This window comes from Toxorhynchites rutilus, chromosome 3 (assembly GCF_029784135.1).
Source record: "Toxorhynchites rutilus septentrionalis strain SRP chromosome 3, ASM2978413v1, whole genome shotgun sequence".
Classification (NCBI taxonomy): Eukaryota; Metazoa; Arthropoda; class Insecta; order Diptera; family Culicidae; genus Toxorhynchites; species Toxorhynchites rutilus.
In genome coordinates, this window is record NC_073746.1 from 39351175 (window position 1) to 39371665 (window position 20491).

The 20491-nt window shown below is 38.1% G+C and overlaps 2 protein-coding genes across 2 annotated transcripts; both read right to left on the reverse strand.

Moving 5' to 3' along the window:
• Positions 1-17: 17 nt before the first annotated feature.
• LOC129777892 (uncharacterized) lies at positions 18-7053 on the reverse strand. The gene is made up of 3 exons (XM_055784464.1): positions 6816-7053; positions 6582-6726; positions 18-1982 (listed from the first exon to the last, which is right to left on the reverse strand). Exons 2-3 carry the CDS (start codon positions 6596-6598, stop codon positions 392-394), a joined length of 1608 nt encoding a protein of 535 aa, XP_055640439.1. The 5' UTR covers positions 6599-6726; positions 6816-7053; the 3' UTR covers positions 18-391.
• A 560-nt stretch (positions 7054-7613) lies between these two features.
• Positions 7614-19477, reverse strand: LOC129779105 (retinaldehyde-binding protein 1-like). Its single transcript, XM_055786375.1, has 4 exons — positions 19333-19477; positions 18841-19252; positions 8735-9196; positions 7614-7989 (listed from the first exon to the last, which is right to left on the reverse strand). Exons 2-4 carry the CDS (start codon positions 19060-19062, stop codon positions 7798-7800), a joined length of 876 nt encoding a protein of 291 aa, XP_055642350.1. The 5' UTR covers positions 19063-19252; positions 19333-19477; the 3' UTR covers positions 7614-7797.
• Between the last annotated feature and the right edge of the window lie 1014 nt (positions 19478-20491).

Genomic DNA, 20491 nt, shown 5'->3' on the forward strand with positions numbered 1-20491 from the left:
TGTTATCTTCAACTCCATATATATACATATATATATAAGTAATGACCGAAGTGGCGATTACAATATAAAAAATAAATTTATTTTCGCTAAATTTAAAGATTACACATCAACGTTCATACTAAGACTAAATGCTATCTTCTGTTCCCTGCCTTTTTATAATGTCGGTATCTCGCGTCAGCAGATTCCTTGTTATCCGTACGGTCGCGTTGTTTCCAGATCGGGTTCCTTTGAATGATGTCGCGTGGTCAGCCGTTGTCGTCAGTTGTTATGGCTCGCGATTGTCTTGATGGGAGGCCTCTGGGTGCAATCTGATCCTGGTTGCATCGGTTGTTATGATTCTTTGTTGCTCTAAGTGGTCGTGTGGGGTACATCTGGTCGTAACGTCTCCCCCCTAAGTTTCAAGCGTCCTCGATTGAAGTTTCGGCAGCTCGATCCATGGTTTCGGGATGCATTTTTGCTCTGCCTTCTTCCCCGGAAGTAGGGATAATGGAATACTTCCGTTGTTTTCAGTTTCGTCCACCTGAGTAGCCACGAGAGGTTCTGGCGGATTTTTGGTTACTTCATTTCTTTTATTACCTTTTTTGTAGAAATATACAGAAAAGAAACAGATAAATGTTATTATGAGGAGGGTTGTACCTCCAATTGTTACCCGGTGTTGTGTGGTGTTCAAGTAAAGTTGAACTTCATTGAGTTCTTCCAAGTTCTGTATTCGTAGCATGACGTTTTCATCGTCAAGATCTGTAAAATTTCCATTTTGGAGGGGCTTGCTGTATATTGGGATCAGGTATTCTTGCTGGTAGGTTACGTCAGGTTGTCCAAAAAATGTGAAATTTCGTATTTTGACGGTACAGTTTTCGGTTTCGATTATTGTGGCATCGCTAACCATCCTTGAATCTCCGCAAGAGTCTTTTACTTCTACGATTTCTGTTGTGTCGATCAGGATGATTCCTTGCTTGACTTCTTTGATTTGTGTTGTTTGTTTTGATTTTACAAACGAGCATTTGGGTGTTTGGTGAGTTAATATTTTATAGATGCAATCGTCCTCAATTAGGTTATTTCCATCGCAAATATCGCATTCTGTTGGTTGGTAATAAACTGTGTTGCCATATTTCGTTACCAGGTTGATGTTCGTATCGATCCGTGAATTGTTAACTCTCAAAGTATGGATTTCTAACAAATCGTACGTCTTTTTATCAAAAATGGGGGTCTTTATTAATATGACTGCTTGATTGTTGCTGATACCGACACTCGCTGAGGTATATTGGAAAATTTCGTCTAAGTAATTTAGCTTTATTGTTTGTGTCTTAAGCCTGTCTAAAATTAACTGTTTTTCCTCCAATGAGAGTATGTTTTTGTTTATCAAGCCTACTCTAGAAAATTCTACTTGCTCCTCGATGTCCTCTAATATGCTGATAATTTTGTCCATATTCCAGATAAGGTTGACGAATTCTAAATCTGTTTTTATTCCCTGTACTGTGTTGTATTCCTTAGTAATTTTTGATTCAATTTTACTAATAGAGTCTGTAATATTATTCAATTTATTTTGAAAAAGTTCATTGATCTGGATTTGTTTCATCTGATTGTTCACTAATTTGTCTCCTTGTGTTTTTAATATTCCCAAACTTTGATGCATGACTATTAGGTCATCGTTATCAGGGTTTCCCGTGATGAGTTTAATGGCTGTTCCTAATGCGTTCATAAGTCCCCTTTTTATTCTATGTGGTAGGAGGCTCCTGAGTTTATCTTTTGCTAGTTTGGTTTTTTCTAGTAGTGTTTGCTCTAGGTGTTCTATAGTTTCAAACGATTTCATGATTTTTTCTATGTTTTCTATATTGTCATTTAATGTATTTAGGTTGATTCTATGCAACATTCTGTCATATCCGATTCTAATCCTTGCTGTTTTGATCTTGAACGCAACCAATCCATTGCTGTTCGTTATTTCTTTATAGTTGGTGGTGCTTATTGTTTTGATGAGTATTATTCTGCAAGAAAAACAAATGGCTTCTTTAATATGGTGTTCATTTTAGTGGTCTTTGTTAATTTTTTATGCGATTTTTATGGATTTTAATGTTATTTGTGTCCTTGAAGGTTAGATGGTTGTCTTCTTTTATGGTATAAAGTTTATAAATGTCTTTATCTTTATTCAACCTTTGACTAATTTTTATGTATTTCGTGTCGTTAGGGTTGAGTGGCTTGGGTTCTTCACGATTCTCATGCTTCTTTTCGAAGGCTTGTTTACGTTTATCTAGTTCCAATTTTACTGCAGAGTGGATTTTGTTGGATTGTTCAATTATGTCAGCCGCGTTCGTAACATTATTTGTGTTAAATATTAGCTCACGTGGTTTTCGTTTCGTCACGGAGTGAAATGTATTATTATAGATGTCGGTAATTATATTCATCCGATCGTTGATCGGAAGTTCATTATATTTTGTTTTTAGTGTTCTATAAAGCTCGATTATCGTTGAGTGGAATCTCTCAACTATTCCGTTGGAATTAGAACTACTCGCGAAATGAATTTCGATTCCGAGCTCGTTTAAAAAGCCGACGAAATCTATTGATGTAAAAGCGGGCTCTTGATCACAAATTATCGTTTGCGGTCTACCGAAGTGCCTGATGTGTTCGGAAAAAGCGCGTTTTATGTCTATTATCGTTCTTGTTGTCAGTGGTATGGCGTTGGCGAATTTGGAGAAGGAGTCCACGATGGTCAGCCATTTTTGGCCTTTCATGAAAAATATGTCCATGTGAACCCGTTCGAATTGTTTTGAGCCGAAAAATGATTTCTGAATTAATTTTGGGGGCTTCCTGTCGTATTTGCTTCTTTTACAAATATGACAGGAGTTAACAAATATTTTCAGTTTTCGCTCGATTTCGGGGAAAAAATATTTCTGCAGGATTTGCATTTTGTTTTCTTTTGCTCCTCTGTGTGCTGCGTCATGTATTTCCCGTATTATGGCATCTTTTTGCTCGTCTATTCTGACATCTTCTAGAAGCTTTTCTGAAATGAAAACTTTGAATTTATTGTTAGTAAAATGTTTACAGTATGTTTCCTGAACGAGTTGTACTAATGATATTGGAATTTTTAGACAAGATATTCCTCTGGGGTTAAGGTAACTTTTGAGAATTTCGACTATGTCTGCTTCTGTATATTCTGGTTTTACAATAGTGAATCGGTGGTATTTTGGAAATGTTTCTTCGTGTATAGTCGTATCAAAATGATTTATTTTAAAAATTATTTGTGTTCTAAAACTGTTGATTGGTTTTTCGGTACACCATATGAAAAAATCATCACTGGTTTCTGCTGAGTGAACAGTTTCAAGATCAAGTTCATTATTATTTAATTCTTCTGGTTTTATCCTCGATAAAGCGTCTGCTACCACATTTTGGTTGCCAGGCTTATAAATGAGTTCATAATCAAATTCCTCCAATGCTATTTTCCCCCTTATAATTCTTCTGTTAGCGTCTGTCATGGAGTAAGTAAGTGGTTGGTGATCCGTAAGAAGTTTAAATTTTCGTCCATAAAGATATGGTCGGAAATGTTTCACAGCCCAAACGATGGCTAGAAATTCCTTCTCCGTCGTGGAATAGTTTTCTTCGGTGTTGTTAAGGGTCCTAGATGCGTACGCGATTGGTCGATCTTTGCCTATGGGTCCTTGTGAAAGAACTGCCCCTATGGCAAAATCGCTGGCATCGGTGGTTAGTATGAATTCCTTCGTGAAGTCGGGATAAATGAGTATAGGGTCCATTGTAAGAAGTTGTTTACATTTCTCAAAACATTCGACTGTTTCTGGGGATATAACGAATTCGGTGTCTTTACGAAGTAGAGCAGTTAAAGGCTTCACCAATTTCGCGAAATCTTTAATGAATCTGCGGTAGTATCCCAGGGTACCAAGAAATTGACGTATTTCCTTTTCGGTTTTTGGAGTCGGCCATTTCTTAATTATTTCGATTTTGTCGGTGTTTGGTTTAACGCCTTCTTCTGAAACAGTGTGTCCAAGATAGTGAACTTCTTTTTTGAAAAATTCACATTTATCTATCTGGATTTTTAAATTTGCTTCCTTTAGTTTTTTCAATACATTCATGAGATCTTTCTTATGTTCCTCTAGGGAACTTGAGAAGATTATGATATCGTCCATATAGACGAGACAACACTTCCCTAAGAATTCTCTCAAGATGCAGTCCATAACACGCTGAAAAGTTGCTGGAGCATTTTTCAGCCCGAATGGCATGCGTGTAAATTCATATTTTCCGGAGTTAATCGAGAAAGCTGTTTTCTCGATATCTTCGTTTGCAAGTTGAATTTGGTGAAAACCGGACACCAAATCAATTGTAGAAAAATAACAAGTTCGGCCAAGTTTATCAAGTATTTCCGTTATTTCCGGGATGGGATATTTATCACTAATTGTCTTTTCGTTTAGTTTTCGATAGTCGATAACTAAACGAAACTTTTTCTTCCCAGAAGCGTCTGTTTTCTTCGGGACAACCCATATAGGCGATGTATAAGGTGATATTGATTCCCTTATTATCCCGTCTCTAAGCATTTTTTCCACTTGTTGTTGGATTTCTGTTTCGAAAATTTGTGGGTATTTATAGGATTTTGTATGTATTGGTATATTGTCTGAAGTCCTGATATTGTGCTTTATCTTATGGGTGAAAGTTAATTTATCCGAGTCGGTATAAAGTATTTCTCTGTTGGCATCTATAACCCTTTCTAAAGCTTTTTTCTCCTCATCGTTCATGTGTTCACTCCTAAAACAGTATTTTCCTTTTGGTGAAATTTTCGGAATGTCCTTCAATCTAAAACAATCGGTTCCAATTTCAATTTCATTAGAGTTCAGTTGTACTGTTCTATTGGGGTAATGACTTTTTATTGCCACTATAGCTATGCCATTTTTGCTTTGGTATAAACCGGGGAGAATTGAAAAATAATCAAATGGAGTTTCTTCCTCAACAAGAAAGCTACCTTTTTGCTTTATTGGTATTTCTACAAATTGGAACTCTTGTTCCGAAATGTTGATTTTGTGGTTTCCTGGAAATTTCTTTTCGAGGTTAAAAGTTTTTCTACCAATTTTCAATTTATTTCTGCCGATGTCCAACTGAGCATTGAGGTCTCTCAGTGTTTCGTACCCTATTAATCCATCGAAAAAATCGTGGAAATCGAATACATAAAATTTTACTTTCTTCCTAATTTGGAAGATGTCAAATGAAGCTGATTTATTGATGTCATGTTTGCCATTGATATTCGTGACGTGAATTCCTGTTTCATCTTTGCAATTTTCGAGTTTAACATGTTTGGGCGAAATATAATTTTTATTGGCACCTGTGTCCATTAAAAATTTTAAATTGCCCTTAGTTGTTTGGATAGTCAGATAAGGAATAAAATTATTATTCTTTATGTTTTTTGCTTTTCCTTTCTTACCATCTGAAAATTTAATTCGTCGCCTTCAAAATAGTCGTCGTCTTCTGATTCTAAAATTGAATCGTTCGACGTCAAATCCGCTTTAGGTTCCGGTTCGCGCACTTCATTATTATGAACCTGCATTTTCGACTGGTACGTCCTCATAGAAACGTCCTCGTCATTATTTACTTTTTGAGATCTGAATCTCTCAGATACGGGTTTATTATTCTGATTGGTTTTTGGATTATATGATTTTTGATTTTGTGAAATTGTCTGAGCCTTCTGCTCGGGAATTCTGTAGGTCGAAGGACCTTGTTTGTTTTCCAATTTTTGCCTGAATGCGGCATTGGAATGTTGCATAGTTATGTCATGGGCCTCTTCTAACGAATTCGGCCTATAGCTACGCACGTACATAGCCAGCTGATCCCCATTCAGTCCGTCTATGTATCTTGTAAGTGACATTAAACTTATTAATTTTATGACTGCTTCCATGGAATTTTTATAGTCTTCCATGTGTGCAGCAGACGATTTGATTGCTGTATCAATCGTCTTAACTTTGTTATAGTATTCTGTGAGAGATGCTTTCCCTTGTTTTACATAAAAAAGAGATTGGATATGTGAGGTGATATCTCTCTTGTCTCCAAACGAGTTTAAGAGAACCTCTTTAATTTCGTCCCATTCCGTAGGGTTACCGGAGGAAATCAAAACCTCTCTTGCTTCCCCGATAATTTTTGACCTAACAACACGTATGATTTGCTTGTAGGTTGGCTCGAATTTATAGTCACTGAATAAATCTAGTGTTTGCTGCGTGTCTTCCACCCACGCGAGCGTTTCTTTTCTATTTCCGCTAAAGTGCGGAATATTTTTCACGGGATCCGGCGTGACGAAATTTAAAAATGGATCCTTCGCTTTGTTTTCTAACTTAGTTATAGTATGAATAAGAGCGGCCTGGTTTTTCGTTAACTCTTGTATTTGAGCGATTAATTGCTCCGCTGTAATTTCCACTGGTAATTCAGCTTGCGCTGTTTCTTGCATTGTTTGGTTCTCTTGCGTGGACATTATGCTGTCTCTATGCTGTTGAAACCGTTCGTGTTTAGAATTTTTTCTTCTTGAAGCAATGGTTGCACTTGTTAGTTGCACTTGATCACTTTTTGGTTAATTAATAACGAGAGTGAAAATTACTTACAGTATCAGTAACCTCATTCCCGGAGTCTGTTAACGTTATCGATGAGCGTGGTTCCGTGAGTTGTTCGGCAGCTCCCGTAACTCCAGCGATGTCCTTTCGCGGATGGTTTCCCAGGAAGCAGCACTACACAACACTTTCACAAAGACTGCGCCAGTAATGACCGAAGTGGCGATTACAATATAAAAAATAAATTTATTTTCGCTAAATTTAAAGATTACACATCAACGTTCATACTAAGACTAAATGCTATCTTCTGTTCCCTGCCTTTTTATAATGTCGGTATCTCGCGTCAGCAGATTCCTTGTTATCCGTACGGTCGCGTTGTTTCCAGATCGGGTTCCTTTGAATGATGTCGCGTGGTCAGCCGTTGTCGTCAGTTGTTATGGCTCGCGATTGTCTTGATGGGAGGCCTCTGGGTGCAATCTGATCCTGGTTGCATCGGTTGTTATGATTCGTTGTTGCTCTAAGTGGTCGTGTGGGGTACATCTGGTCGTAACGTATATATATATATATGTATATATATATATATATATATATATATATATATATATATATATATATATATATATATATATATATATATATATATATATATATATATATATATATATATATATATATATATATATATATATATATATATATATATATATATATATATATATATATATATATATATATATATACAGTTTTGGCAATGATTGATATTTTTTTAGTTTTTGTACGATTATCGAATCGAATGAATAATAAGATTCCTCGAAAACCGTTCTCAAAAGTTAACCTGGAGGTAGAATGAGATGAAGGTTTATTCTTTATAATATACAAGATGTGTCAATCATGTTTCATGACTGGTAGTGAAAGCGAACTTTTGAACTAGTCATTTTGATATTAGTTTATTAAATTATTCAAACTTGTCTTCTCCAGCTCCAATTTATGTTAGAAATGTAAGTTCCCAGGACTCATGGAAGGTAAATATTCAATAATGTTTATTCTTAATGCGGATAGATTCGGAAAAATAAGATTCATACAGCATTTCGCAACACAGGTTAATGTTTATTTATAAAAATAAAAACACACGATTAAATCAACGAAGAATTCTTTTCATGGTGAAAATCCCGAATATAAAAAACATGTATCGTCATGAAGTTTTGAGCAACGTAAATAAACAACAGCCTCTGATCTCGAACGATGGATGCATCTTTGGAGCTAGCTCTCATCATTTCTCACTCTTCTCGGCAAACCCGCACTCGTTGTATTTGCGAATGTGGTCAATGTACTTATCCACACAGGGATACCAATCCTTTCCCGAGTAGTCGATGGCAGGCAGATTTCCGCCGTAATTCTCCGGCAGCACGTCCGCGCTAAGGTACTGGTGGAACTTCTTCATATCGCTTCCGTGGAAAAACATCTGTGGAATCGAACAAAAACAGAACAATTGAGATTAGATTAAATGGAACTAGCTCACGGCACTGCACGAGGCTTAAACAGTAACGAGATTGTATTGGGTTAGCTGCTTGTTTACTTGCTTTCCCCCCAACGGAGAGAACTGCGACACATTTGAATGAATCTTTGCAGGGATGATGTGCCGCGTTTTCTACGGTTGATGGGGCATAACGAAATGCGTGCATCCACGTCAATCACTTGAAATGCGATTGTCGGTGAAGTGTGAGAATCAGTTTACGTGAATTATGGTGTATAATATTTTTCCATGATATTTCGCCTTCGGTTCTAGGTCGAATGGCTTTGGAACTCGTGATGATGTTCTTCCTGTTCGTCCTTCAATAGTTCATAACACTTATTGCGAAATCTGATAGGACGCTCCGAGATAAGATCAATGTCTTTGGTACTACTAATTTTTCGAAACATCGATATTATCAGCCTATAAACTGCTTTCCATGTATTCCTTGACCTATTTCGATTTTTTTTCAACCGATGACAAATAATTCACGTCATCACAGTTTGGACTTTAATCTAAAATTTTTGCGCTTTACACAATAACGAGGCCTCGAAGGGATTAACGCCCAAGTTCGATTTGATAACACTATCTTTTGAAGGATTAGATTTAGATTTAGATTTAGCTAATTGTCGCCAAACTTGAAATATGATAAACAAAATTCACGGTTTTCGATTAATTGATAAGTAGAGAAACTCACCCGTTTATTGAGCTTCTCCTTGATGAATGGTGTGAATAGCTTCCACACCATCTTAAAGATGAATGGCTGCTTAACGATGTGCACTTCCTTCAGTCGTAGTGGCAGAGCTTCTTGGATGAAAGTCAGCAGAAGTTTGGAGAAGGAAGGCGAGAGCGCTGTGGCTTGTTTCAACGAGAGACCGTCAAAATCCATAATCACCACAACTCCATTGATTTGTGACGACGGTTCCAGCTGGGCAACCACGTGAATAAGGTAGAACATTCGGAACAGCTGGTTGGAGCTGATCTGTTTGGGATCCCACAGACTGCCACAGTTGACGACAAGCACTCGGCGTCCTTTTTGGTCCAAATTCGTTAACACATTGACCACTTTGTGGTCGCAAAACGCTACCTTCTCGTCCTCTGGCATCAGGTTGTGTAACAGATCGTGGTAGTACTTCTTGAACTCTGCAATGCGACGCATCTGGAAGTATTTGTAATAAAAAGTGGTTGTGTATTTAGTTTTAGAATTTTTAAGATAATTAGTTTATTATTATTATTAGATTATAGCTTCATTTTGATTGGTAGGATGTTTCTATTCTTTAAATATTGACATCATTTAATCATTTTGTTCGTGATTAACATTCGAACAGTGCTGTACTAAATTTACAAAAAGTTTTCCCATACTAATTTTATCATACACTTTTTTTTTATTTGGATTTATATTATACTAGCTGAACCGGCAAACTTCGTCCCGTCCAAAATTTATTTTTCGTTATCACATTCACGTTTTCTTACTAAGCGCACGTTCATGGGTCCAATCGAAGAACTGTTCATTGATTGATCTTCTAATCTACCCTTTAAAATTGCCTTTTACTATAAAATTCCTAGTACTTCTACCAAAACTCGTCATTATTAAATTATTATTAGGAGAGTATTTTCAGACACAATTCTCGTTCAAGATTTTTCAACCACTTGCAAATAACATGCTTCTCCGTTACATAGAATAAATGTTTGATACAGAAAATACGATAGAATAAAGACAGCCCTAAATCGGACTATTCCTTCCTCGAGTTTGGCTCTTATCAACACATTCGGCGATCCATTTTTATATAGATAGAAGAAGCTATAGGAGTAAGTTTTATCACATTAAAATCAATTTCCACTTTTGAACAAAGATTAATTTCGTTAGAGCAAACATCAAATGGACTAACAACGCTTGTCACTATGAAATCGTAGAACATATTGGAATTGGATTTTCGCAAATTTTCCCATTTTGTACAGAGTTTTCCGAAAATTTTCAATTGTCATGTTTGGTTGGAATACATTTGCTTGATTGGTTTTCGAGGTATGCAGAAATTTGTGTTTCATTAATCTAATGCAATCAATAACTTGAAATTTCCATTTTTGCGAATTGGTCCCCTTTGACTTAACACCGGCCATTTATCCATGTATCAAGAAATACATGATATTCCAGGACATATATATTTTGTGGCGATCCGGATTAGTTGGAATAAGTGCCATATAGAGCACCATCGTGCATCGTGTAATCGCTAAGGAATTAACCGCAGAGAATTATAAAATTTATCAAACAGAGTATTCCTGATTGGCACCTATCTCGCTATAGCTTTCAGTCTACTTCTTCATCAATAAGCAGTAGGTAAGCTTGAAGCGGAGTACAAAAAAATGGGATATACCACAATAGTTCAGAACAATGGACGCAGTGGTTCACATCCAACAGGGAAAAAAAACCGCAGAGAAAGATGCGCAATGTCACAAAAGCATACTCAAAATATACAGTCATTCTATGCCACACCGATATTTTCATAAAAATTGGTAGTTTTGTTCCTTATCGCAAAATATTAGACTCTTGATTTTATTTGTTCATTAGGGTTCAAATGGAAATTTTAGGGTGGTCCGAAAAATACTCAATTTTCCTAAAAATGATTTTTTTTTTTTCAAAAATTCATAACTTCTGAACTACTGGACCGTTTCAGATGATCGACATATCAAACTAAAGCCAATAAGTCGATCAGACTTTGGAAAATCGTATCTAAATAACAGACAAACATTTCTGATTTTCTGTAAGTTTTCGGGAAAAATATAAAAATATACAGCGCAATCTGTCTCTAAACCGTGTGAACTATTGAAAATCAAATACAAACAATAGTTGTGGAGGTAAAATCTTTTTTTTGCAAATGTAATATTTTTACCAAGAACACTAGCCAATTTTCTTTAATATGATATGTCAATAAACTTAATCGGTCCAGTAGTTCAAAGATTATGAAAAATGTCATTTTTGGAAAAAAAGAGAACATTTTTTGAAACACCCTAATGAGAAATATATAAATGCGGGTCTTTCATTTTGCGATAAGGAACAAAACTACCAATTTTCACGAAAATCTGATAGCCACTATATTGGTTTGACATGGAATGACTGTATACATGGAAACGCAGAAAATAAATTGCGGACATGGAATAAAGCGCAATTTTTTATTTTTATTGTTAATTTATTTTAAGTGAAAACAAATGTAATGTTGGTTCGGAAATTTCCATTTTGGAAAAAATCTTTTTACCGCGTAATCTCAATGTTCGAATCTCAGAAGCGGCGGCCTCTCTCAAGCAAGCCTGTGTGAAATATAGGAGACGATATTTTTGCCTGGTGCATAACGTTTGCATAGGTAAATTTTCAAAATATATATACCGTAGGGTGCCAATGAATGTATGGGAAAAAATCGACCCTAAAATTTCAAAAAGTTACCCTATACAAAATGTTCTCCACCTCTAAAAAACACCCTATGCCGAATTTCAGCTTAATCCGACTTAAGGGAGAGTGGCGCAAAGCGGTCAAAGTTGGAGTTTTTTGAAAATCGAAAAATCACCCAAGGGGGGAGTAAAGTAAATCGGGGTTTTGGAATTTTTTTTATGCCAACTTGCATGAAACGTCGAGATCTAGTGTCATCTCAAAATATCGGGCTTTATTTACTGGTGTCACAAACGTTAATTTTTTTGTAAACCGAAAAATCACCGGAAATCAGGGTTTAAAAAAAATTTGTGCCAAATGTCTTAAAAATCCATGACACGTCGAAAATATATTAGGCTGTCAAAAAAGTCCTGCGGTATTTTTTAAATTTTCATTTGTTCATAAAATTATTTACAATCATCTTTTTTAAGTCAAATATGCGCCGTTTTGTTCGATGATTTGTTCCCAACGAGATGCCAACTTCATAATACCCCTGTTATAGAAGCTCGCTTCCTTATTGGCAAAAAACTCGGATAGCCAATTTTCACAGGCCTCTTTGTGGCTAACTTCTGACTACCTAGCTCGTTCGCCATGGACAAAAACAGGTGGTAGTCACTTGGTGCAAGGTCCGGACTATACGGCGGATGCAAAAGAACCTCCCATCCGAGCTCCCGGAGCTCCTGCGCGTCACCAAAGAAGTGTGTGGCCTGGCGTTGTCCTGATGGAAGACAATGCGGCCTCTGTTTATCAAAGATGGCCTCTTCTTCATGAGTGCTACCTTCAAGCGGTCCAGTTGTTGGCAGTACAGGTCCGAATTGAGCGTTTGGCCATAGGGAAGCAGCTCATAATAGATTATTCCTTGACAATCCCACCAAACAAACAGCAGAACCTTCCTGGTCGTTAATAAGGGCTTGGCCACCGTCTGAGCCGCTTCAGCGGGCTTCGACCACGACCGTTTGCGCTTCACGTTGTCGTAAGTGACCCACTTTTCATCGCCAGTCACCATCCGCTTCAGAAACGGGTCGATTTTGTTGCGATTCAGCAGCGATTCACATGCGTCGATACGGTCAAAGATGTTTTTTTGCGTCAACGTGTGTGGCACCCATACATCGAGCTTCTTTGTGAATCCAAGCTTCTTCAAATGGTTAATAACGGTTTGATGACTTATCCCCAGCTCTTGGCCGATGCTACGGCTGCTACTATGCCGGTCTTTCTCGGCTAATTCAGTGATTTTGTCGCAATTTTCGACGACAGGCCTTCCGGAGCGTGGCGCATCTTCGACGACCTCTACACCAGAACGAAAACGTTGAACCATCGTTGTGCGGTGGAAATGGAAACTGTATCGGGTCCATAAACTGCACAAATTTTATTGGCAGTTTGAGATGCATTTTTGCCTTTGTCATAGTAGTACTGTAAAATATGTCGGATTTCCTCTTTATTTTGCTCCATATTTGCGACACTATAACTCACGAACGACTTAACCAAACAAAACACTATCAAGGACTATATTATAGCGCGCAAAAATACCTTTCCAACAAGCTATAGTATGACTCGATACAATGAATACAACTAGAACTACGCGCTTACAACGACACCTCGCGGAAATACCGCAGGACTTTTTTGACAGCCTAATATAAAAGTTATATAAAAAAAATGTTTTCGTTAAAAATCGATTTTTCAGGCAAAAAACGAACAAGTGCCGAAAAAACATTTTTTTTGAAAAAAAAAATCGAGATAACTGTAAATCTCGACGAGTAATGCATTTTTAAGACATTGGGCATAAATTTTTGTTGAAAACCTCGATTTTCGGTGATTTTTCGTTTTTTCAAAACAATTCAATTTTAACGTTTATGACACCAGTAAATGAAGTCCGAATGAGCTAATATTTTGCATAGAAAAAAATGTGGGCCCTCAAGCTGGGTATCAAATTCTCTACGGAGAAAACTGAAATGGTCGTTTTTTCTAGGAAGCACGAACCCGCCCAATTCCAGCTTCACCTATCCGGCAAAACGATCCAACACTCTATGTTTTTCAAATACCTGGGTGTATATTTTGATTCTAAGTGTACCTGGGGGAGACACATTGCGTATTTGAAACAGAAATGCCAGCAAAGAATCAATTTTCTCCAAACAATTACCGGAACATGGTGGGGTGCCCATCCAGGAGACCTCATTCAGTTGTACAAAACAACGATATTGTCAGTGTTAGAATATGGCAGTTTTTGCTTCCGATCAGCTGCCAGGATTCATATTCTCAAGCTGGAGAGAATACAATATCGTTGCTTGCGTATAGCCATGGGGTGTTTGCATTCGACACATACGATGAGTCTCGAAGTTTTGGCAGGAGTACCCCCGCTTACTCTTCGGTTCACAGAATTATCCTACAGATTTCTCATCCGTTGCAAGATCATGAATCCATTGGTGATTGATAACTTCGAAAATCTACTCCAACTGACTCCTCAGTCAAGTTTTGTCTTTATACCATGAGTACCTTACCCACGACGTGCACCCTTCACCAGGCATCTCCAACCAAGTTTGCTTCCCATACTTTTGCAATTCCTCTGTCATTTTTGATCTGTCCATGCGACAAAAAATCCATGGAATACCAGATCACCTACGCTCCAATGTTATTCCGTCGATATTTTCGGAAAAATATGGGAAAGTTGGATCTGATAAAATGTTCTTTACTGACGGTTCATACATAAATAGGTCCACTGGCTTCGGCATCTTCAATGAAAATTCCAGTGCCTCTTTCAAACTCAAAGATCTTTGTTCCGTGTATGTCGCTGAACTGGGTGCGATATACTACGCATTAGGGATCATTGAAACATTGCCCATCGACCACTATTTTATTTTTTCAGACAGTCTCAGCTCAATAGAGGCAATCCGCTCAATGAAAGTTGATAAATGCTCATCTTATTTCCTAACAAGAATAAGACAACTATTGAGTGTTTTGGTCGAAAAATTATTCAAGATTACCTTAGCATGGGTTCCCTCTCATTGCGCGATTCCGGGGAATGAGAAAGCGGACTCGCTAGCTAAGGTGGGGGCTTTAGAAGGCACACTTTTTGAAAGGCAAATTGCTTATAATGAATTTTTCCACATTCCTCGTCAGGACACACTCGTTAGTTGGCAGCGCATGTGGAGTGAAGATGAGTTCGGCCGTTGGTTACACACGATTATCCCTAAGGTCTCGACGAGTGCATGGTTCAAGGGATTGAATGTTGGTCGTGATTTCATTCGCGTGATATCTCGGCTTATGTCCAATCACTACAACCTAAACGCGCATCTCTATCGCATTGGGCTCGCAGCAAACAATCTTTGTGATTGTGGCGATGGCTACCACGACATCGAGCATGTTGTCTGGTCGTGTATCTGGTTCCATGCTGCTCGCTCTCAGCTCTCTAGAGCACTGAGAGCACAAGGCAGACAATCGGATACCCCCGTCCGGGATATCTTAGGTAGCCGTGATCTTGATCTTCTGCTTCATCTATACCTGTTCCTCAGAAACGCCAATGTCAACGTTGAATGATGTTTCCTTCGTTGTGTCCCTGTTTCATATCCCTCCTATCCGATCTATAAACTTTTACTTAGTCGCGGCAATACATACACACACTCTTTACAGATGCACGGGCCAAAGGTTGTGCAGTCCACTGATCATTCAACAAGAGCCAAAGGTTGTACCGATCATGACAACTCTACACGAGCTGATGTTTGCGCCGGCTAGTGACCATTCTATCCTGGATTCCTCGAGTCGAGAAAGACGCAACACGCTAGATATGGGGTACAGACTAGGGAGCGTTGCTGATTAATGGTCAGCTGCATCCCAATAGGAAGTAGCCCGTGTCGGGCACACGTACAGAACATCGAAGACTGTGACATACCAATTATGAGAACACTTGTAATACTAACCTCGAGTCAACCGCGAGTAATCGGTTACATATTACTAACATAGTCTAAGCAAACATTGTCAAAATATTGACCTCCCGGCCCCGTTAGGCTGACGCCATATGAGCCTTAATAAAATATATATTTTGGATAAAAAAAAGGGTATATTATAGTGCAAATCAAAATTTCGTAGCAAGTTCCGAAAGAAAAAGCGAGATAACTATTTTTATTGGCACCCAAAACCATACTTTTCGTTTCGTACTCCGAAAAAAACCAGTCCCAGAATGTTGATTTTTGACAAAAAAATTTTTTCGAAATGACACTAGATCTCGTTTCATGCAAGTTGGCATAAAAAATTCGAAAACCCGGAATTTACTTACCACACCAATTCCAACCCCCCCCCTCCCCCTTTGGGTGATTTTCGATTTTCAAAAACTCAAACTTTGATCGCTTTGCGCCACTCTCTCTTAAGTCCGATAAAGCTGAAATTCGGCATAGGGTGTTTTTTCGAGGTGGTGAACATTTTTCATGAGGTAACTTTTTGAAATTAGATATGACCATTTTCATTGGCACCCTAATATACAGCCATTCCATATCAATGCGATATAGTGATTCCACATTCCACATTTTCGTGAAAAGTGGTAGTTTTGTTCCTTACCGCAAGATTTACCGGGTATTTTTTTATTTTTTCATTAGGGTGCCCATTTCCATTATAGGGTGGTACGAAAAATCAATTTTCCCCTTTTCCCCAAAAATGGCTTTTGTCTTCTTTGAAAAAAAAATAATTTTGTTTCTGGAATTATTGATTGCATTTCTTTTTATAGTTTACATGGTCTCGGGACCAAGGGTGCTCTATTTTTGAAATATTTTTTCTGGAAAGCTGAGGATTTTTTACATAACATATCCAAAAAACAGAGAGGCTTTATTTTTTGTTCTCGAGTTATGATTTTTTCTAAATTAACCGAAAAATTAATGTTTACCCCACATGGAATGACTGTATATATAAATATACTAGCTGACCCGGCAAACTTCGTCCCGCCCAAAATTTGTTTTTTGTTATCAATACCTTCAAACATTCACGTTTTCTTACTATGAGCATGTTCATTGGTCAATCGCAGAACTGTTCATTGATTGATCTTTTAATCGACCCCGTCGAATTCACCTTTTACTGTAAAATTCCTGGTATTTCTAACATTATAATATCAGATTATTTTCAGACACAATTCTCGTTCAAGATTTTCCAACCACTTGCAAATAACATGTTTCTCCGTTACATGGAATAAATGTTTTATACATAAAATATGACAGAATAAAGACAGCCCTAAATCGGACAATTCCTTCCTCGAGCTCTGCTCTTATCACCACATCCGGCGATCCTTTTTTGGTGAAGATAGAAGTAGGTATAGGAGTGCGTTTCATCACATTAAAATCCATTTCCATTTTCGAACAAAGATCAATTTCGCTAGCGCAAACATCAAATAGACTAACATTACTTGTTACTATGTACTTGTAGAACATATGGGATTTTAATTTTCCGAATTTTCCCTTTTTCCATCAGAGTTTTCGGAGAATTTTCAATTGTCATGTTTGGTGGGATGTCATACCATCATAGAAACATTTCTCATACCGTAAAATTGATTAGTTCTCGAGTTATGCAGAAGTTTGTGTTTCGTTTGTATGGCAGCCACTCTTAGAGAGGGGGAGGAGTGTATTCACCATAGAAATGTTTCGTACCCCGTAAAACCTTCACATGCAAAATTTGGTTTCATTTTCTTGATTAGTTCTCGAGTTGTGCAGAAATTTGTTTTTCATTTGTATGGCAGCGCACCCCCCCCCCCCTTAGAGAGAGGAGTGGAGAGTTTAACCACCATAGAAATATTTATTGCACCCTAATACATAAATATTCCCAGTTTGGTTTCATTTGCTTGATTAATTCCCGAGTAATGCAGAAATTATGTGTTTCATTTGTATGGTAGCCCCCCCTTAGAGAGGTGGGAGGGGTCTCAAACTATCACGAAAACCTTCCCCGGCCTCAAAAACCCCTACATACCAATTTTCATGTACATCAGACAGACAGACAGAAATCCATTTTTATATACATAGATAGATTACAATTCATTACTATTGTATGATTCAAGGAAATGTTCAAACCTATAGGTATTTCGGTTTTGTAATTTCTAAAAAAAATTTAGGGCAATAAAAAAACATTGCGCTTTTTTTCGCTAGCGTTCTATTCCATGTTTGTAATTTCCCGCGTGCGTATATTTGCAGTAGACTTTCGTCACCTTGCTCTTATTTCCTTTGCGATTTTTTCCGGAAATCATCACAAATAGTTCTATACACCTCTTTGGCACGCACTCACCAATTGGTAACACAATTGAACCAAAGATATCATGGGTCCCTAAGCTATCCACAAATGCATGGTTCAAGGGATTGAATGGACTTTATTCGTGTGATGGTCAGACTTTTGTATAATCATCATTTGTCTATATCTGTATCTAATGAAAATAATATCTGCGTTTGTGGTAATAGCTGTCATGTGGTCTGATTCCATTCAAGTTTTCATATTACCAGGGAAAGAAAAATTGCAGTTGGAGACTAGCCGACTAGCCGTCATCGTAACTATATGTTTTCTCTTTATCTACTCCTTAAAAGAACTGATATCACTATTTAATTCCTCTCTTCTAATCGTCAACTACGCAAACAACTTTTCTCGATACATATTAGTTACAGAACCTAGTCACGACCAAGTAAGCTCTTATTAGCTTCAGCTATTATAAAGTTATTAAGCCCAATAATATAGCAAAATGCTTTATTTCTTGGGTGAAAGAACCTAGTTACGACGATTGAAATGTCGACGAAATTACAAAACTATAATGTCATATGTGGAATTACTGAAATGGTTAGTTCAGACACTATCAACTTTTCAATACTGTTATGTTAGTTAATATGCCATCATAATTATTATTTTTTCTGGCAAGATTATTTTTGTTGGTAATATAATTCATTTATTAATACTTTTATCAAGTTATATTCAGCGGAGGGCGATAACTACAGTCATTTCTTTTCTGATCTGGCCACATTCAGAACGTAAGCAAATGTCATCGTCATCGGAATAATCTTCGGAACAGAACAAACGAACTCTTGTTACAAAACCATATGAATCATTTGAGGAAGGTCAAAGTTTGATACAGAATAATTGTCGCCTGTATTCGCGTTGAAATGCGTTGCACGCTAACAATCCTTCACTTTCAAGCCAATCTTTGTTGTTGTTGTTTGGCTCGGATCTAGAATTCATCTGATTGCATTCGTATGGCAACAAAACAGGTGGCGGTTTCGTTTCGAAAAAAAAACAGACAGTTTCAGAAAATGGCCGCATCGCAGCGCCACTCGCTTATTGATGCGCGCGGATTATACGATGGCGCATGCTGATAATGGTTGAACTTGTAAACTCACGTCAATCAACACATGCGCAAATCGGTTTGTCGCAACACTCACCAATTTGATTGCACTCTCCGGATAGAAATGGCATGGCCGCAAAAATATCAGCAGAAAGTCGTCGTCATCTTTGTAGCACAGATCGGTTGCCTCTGCCAGCAATCGACGAAGTTCCTTGATGGCGGCCTCACGGACTTCCGGCGTTTCGCGCAGTTCGTTCCGAGCGATCTCCAACAATTCGGGAGTCGGTGGACTAGCGTCAATGTCGAACTTCCGATCCATTTCAGTACGTGCACACGTTACACTTGCTAAACTGATTAAATCTTGCGGGATTTCCTACGTCGACACGCTCTCGCTACCTACTTCCTACTCAGTGAAGATCCGTCCAGAGACGCGTTCGATTGGCAACTGATGAACAAGGCTCCACCGCTAATCGCTTGCGAGCCGAATACTCTATGAATTCATATCGCCACTGAATCCGAAAAAAAAGAAAACATTCTCACTTAGGAAAGTAAGTAAACTTGTAGAATAAAGTGTACAGAAACTACACACCACCAATCGCATCTCGGGCCAACACACGAACTGTCCGCCGTTTATCAGTTCCAAATACTGGACAGTGTTTGTGATGGCCACAGTCCACCGAATCCAGCGAAGAAATTATGCTTCTCCGGTTGTTATCAAAGTCCGCTATTGGAAGCTTCGATGGGCATTTCTTATCTCGCTTTTCGCTCCCCCCTAACGTCTTCGTACAGCAGGTCCCCCCAAAAAGTGATAACTGAACCCGACGCGGAATCAAATTGTATCGCTACTGCATGACAAACGTTGGATGGTTCTGGGTCTGGAACAAAGAACCCAGCAAGGCTCATCGATCCGTCCGGTTGCACTTTGTTGTCGATTGTCAAACATAAGCTCAGCCGACGGTCAGAATCGTATTACTTTCTTTCCGTACCATCGATCAAATGGTGGATTATCATTAGCGCTTTCTGATTACGCATGTAAGTCTACGCGACCGACAGTTCAGAGCGGCGACCATAACAATAACAATTGCGGACGGTCGGCTGATAATCACTTGCGCATATTTAACTATTGACGTGTTATTGTTCTTTCAGCTGCAGCGAGTCGCTGCAAGGAAAGGTGGATAATTTATTTGATTCGGCGCGGTGGTTGTAATCGAACTAATATGCGGACGAAACTGCATTTAGTTCACTTAGACAATGTGATAAGCTTTCGATTTCGAACGGACGATGACACGGCGTAACTTCGGAGGGGATTTAAACCGTCCATTACAAAGCACACGAGCACTTCGTATCCTGCGATTACTTACAAGACACCGATAAGTTGATATGAGTAATTTCGCATTCGTCAGGACAGCACGTGGATCCGTTGGCGCGCTTCAAAGTCCATTGGAGCTGATTCAGTTGAAAAAATAAAACTAATTAGGCACTGGTATCAGTTATTGTTTGGGATGATACAGGACAGCGTATGCAAGTCGATGTAAATGAAATTCGTCACACATTTATTTGAGTTCAGTTACGATAATATTGATAAAATTTTTAGTTAAGCGTTCATTATTTTGACGTAAGACTATGACTAATTTTGAGAATCCCAAATCAGAATACATGTCATGTTTTTATTGAATTGATTCCACATTGATATCTCTCTTTTCGGAAAGGATTTCGATGATTTGATATGAAAGAGATATCAGTCGCAC

Coding starts and splice junctions, on each gene's coding strand:
- LOC129779105 (XM_055786375.1), bottom strand. CDS start 19,062: ATGGATCGGAAGTTCGACATTGACGCTAGTCCACCGACTCCCGAATTG. Junction 9,197..18,840: donor CGGAGAGTGCAATCAAATTG/GTGAGTGTTGCG, acceptor AAATACTTCCAG/ATGCGTCGCATTGCAGAGTT. Junction 7,990..8,734: donor AGGAGAAGCTCAATAAACGG/GTGAGTTTCTCT, acceptor TCGATTCCACAG/ATGTTTTTCCACGGAAGCGA.